Source organism: Contarinia nasturtii, unplaced genomic scaffold (genome assembly GCF_009176525.2).
Source record: "Contarinia nasturtii isolate CC-2019 unplaced genomic scaffold, AAFC_CNas_1.1 Cnas_scaffold_4155, whole genome shotgun sequence".
NCBI lineage: Eukaryota > Metazoa > Arthropoda > Insecta > Diptera > Cecidomyiidae > Contarinia > Contarinia nasturtii.
In genome coordinates this window covers 1-1,366 of record NW_022201451.1, presented here as the reverse complement: position 1 = coordinate 1,366, position 1,366 = coordinate 1, and the positions used below count along the sequence as shown (strand labels likewise).

At 36.9% G+C, this 1,366-nt stretch overlaps 2 protein-coding genes across 2 annotated transcripts in view; both read right to left on the bottom strand.

The window, feature by feature from the left end:
• The window catches only part of LOC116350479 (serine protease easter-like), a 12,277-nt gene extending 12,031 nt beyond the window's left edge, over positions 1-246 (bottom strand). The window contains exon 1 of the mRNA XM_031782273.1: positions 150-246. Within this exon, the coding sequence (XP_031638133.1) occupies positions 150-246 (97 nt within the window). The remainder of the gene's footprint in view (positions 1-149) is intronic.
• A 627-nt stretch (positions 247-873) lies between these two features.
• On the bottom strand, positions 874-1,209 carry LOC116350475 (galectin-9-like; the record flags this gene model as incomplete). The annotated part of the gene is made up of 1 exon (XM_031782271.1): positions 874-1,209. A coding segment is annotated over one exon (336 nt), but the record flags the coding sequence as incomplete, so codon positions are not given.
• Between the last annotated feature and the right edge of the window lie 157 nt (positions 1,210-1,366).

Below are 1,366 nucleotides of genomic sequence, written 5' to 3'. Positions count from 1 at the left end.
TACACAAACTTTTTGTTCTAATTTTCATGAGCACATAGAGATGGCGCCATCATGCAGTTTTTTACATTATTTGCCATTGTAAGTGATGGTAGTTTTAATTGCTCATAATAGAGGACACCCTTCTGATCCCACCAAATACAGAGCATTACCTTGGCACAATGAATATCTTGCTTTGGCGTTGATTTGGCTCGTTTTCCGCGCTTCACATATGATTTCTTGCGCTTCGGGTTGTCGTAATGAATCCATTTTTCATCACCGGTAACAAGTCGATGCAAAAACGACTTCTTTTTGTGGCACTCAAGCAGAATTTTGGACTTGCACAATCGTCTTTCAACGTCTCTTGGTTTCAATTCATGTGGTACCCAATTTCCTTGCTTTTGAATGAATCCAAGAGCCTTTAGACGATCGGAAATGGCTTTTTGACTTACTCCCAACGATTTCGCAAGTTATTCTTGCGTTTGACCAGAAGATTCATCGAGTAATGCCTCCAATTCTTCATCTTCAAACTTTTTTGGCTGGCCAGGACATTCTTTGTCCTCCGTGTCAAAATCACCACTTTTAAATCGTGCAAACCAACGCAGACACATTCTAATGTCTACAGCATAGTCCGGATATGCTTCAGTGAGTAAACGATGTGCTTCAGTTGCATACTTCTTTAGATGGAAGAAGCAAATTAAAACTTCCCGCAAATGCTCTTTTGTTGGAACGAAATTCGACATTTTGAACGCAATAAAAAACTTGTGTGTATAAACTTGTGTTCACTTTGACAGATGGAATTTGATAGTTTTTTGACGCTATTTAAGATACACTTATTGTCACTGTCAAAGTAATGACACGCATAATGTTGTATTCTTACAAAAAAAAACGACATTTTTAACTAATACTACCAATAAATATTAAAAATGATATAACCTCGAACACGTCCTGTTCAACCAAAATAACCATTTTAAATTCGTCACCGCGTTGAATTGGACATCCACCATAACGTTCCTCTTCACTCCATATTCCATTTTCCGAGGTGTTTCGCACAATGACATTTTTGTCAAAACGTACGGACAGATGGAATATTATGTCATGCTCATTCCTATTGCTAGAATCAGATAAGCTAATCCTAAAGTAATTTATGTATGGACGAAGCATTTGACCAACGATTTCAATTTTACTGCCATTGCTAATATTTCCTGGAATCGAATGCACCACTGGAAGTTCCTGGAAGTATTTAAATCCAATCCAAATTGAAAATAATAATTAGATATTTTGGCTATATTTTTCATGTAAATATTTGTTTATTTTGTGTGTGAGTGTGTGGTTGTTCGTTTGTTTCTTTCTTAACCCTCTAGTGCATAGCTCTGCCTTAAGGCGGAGT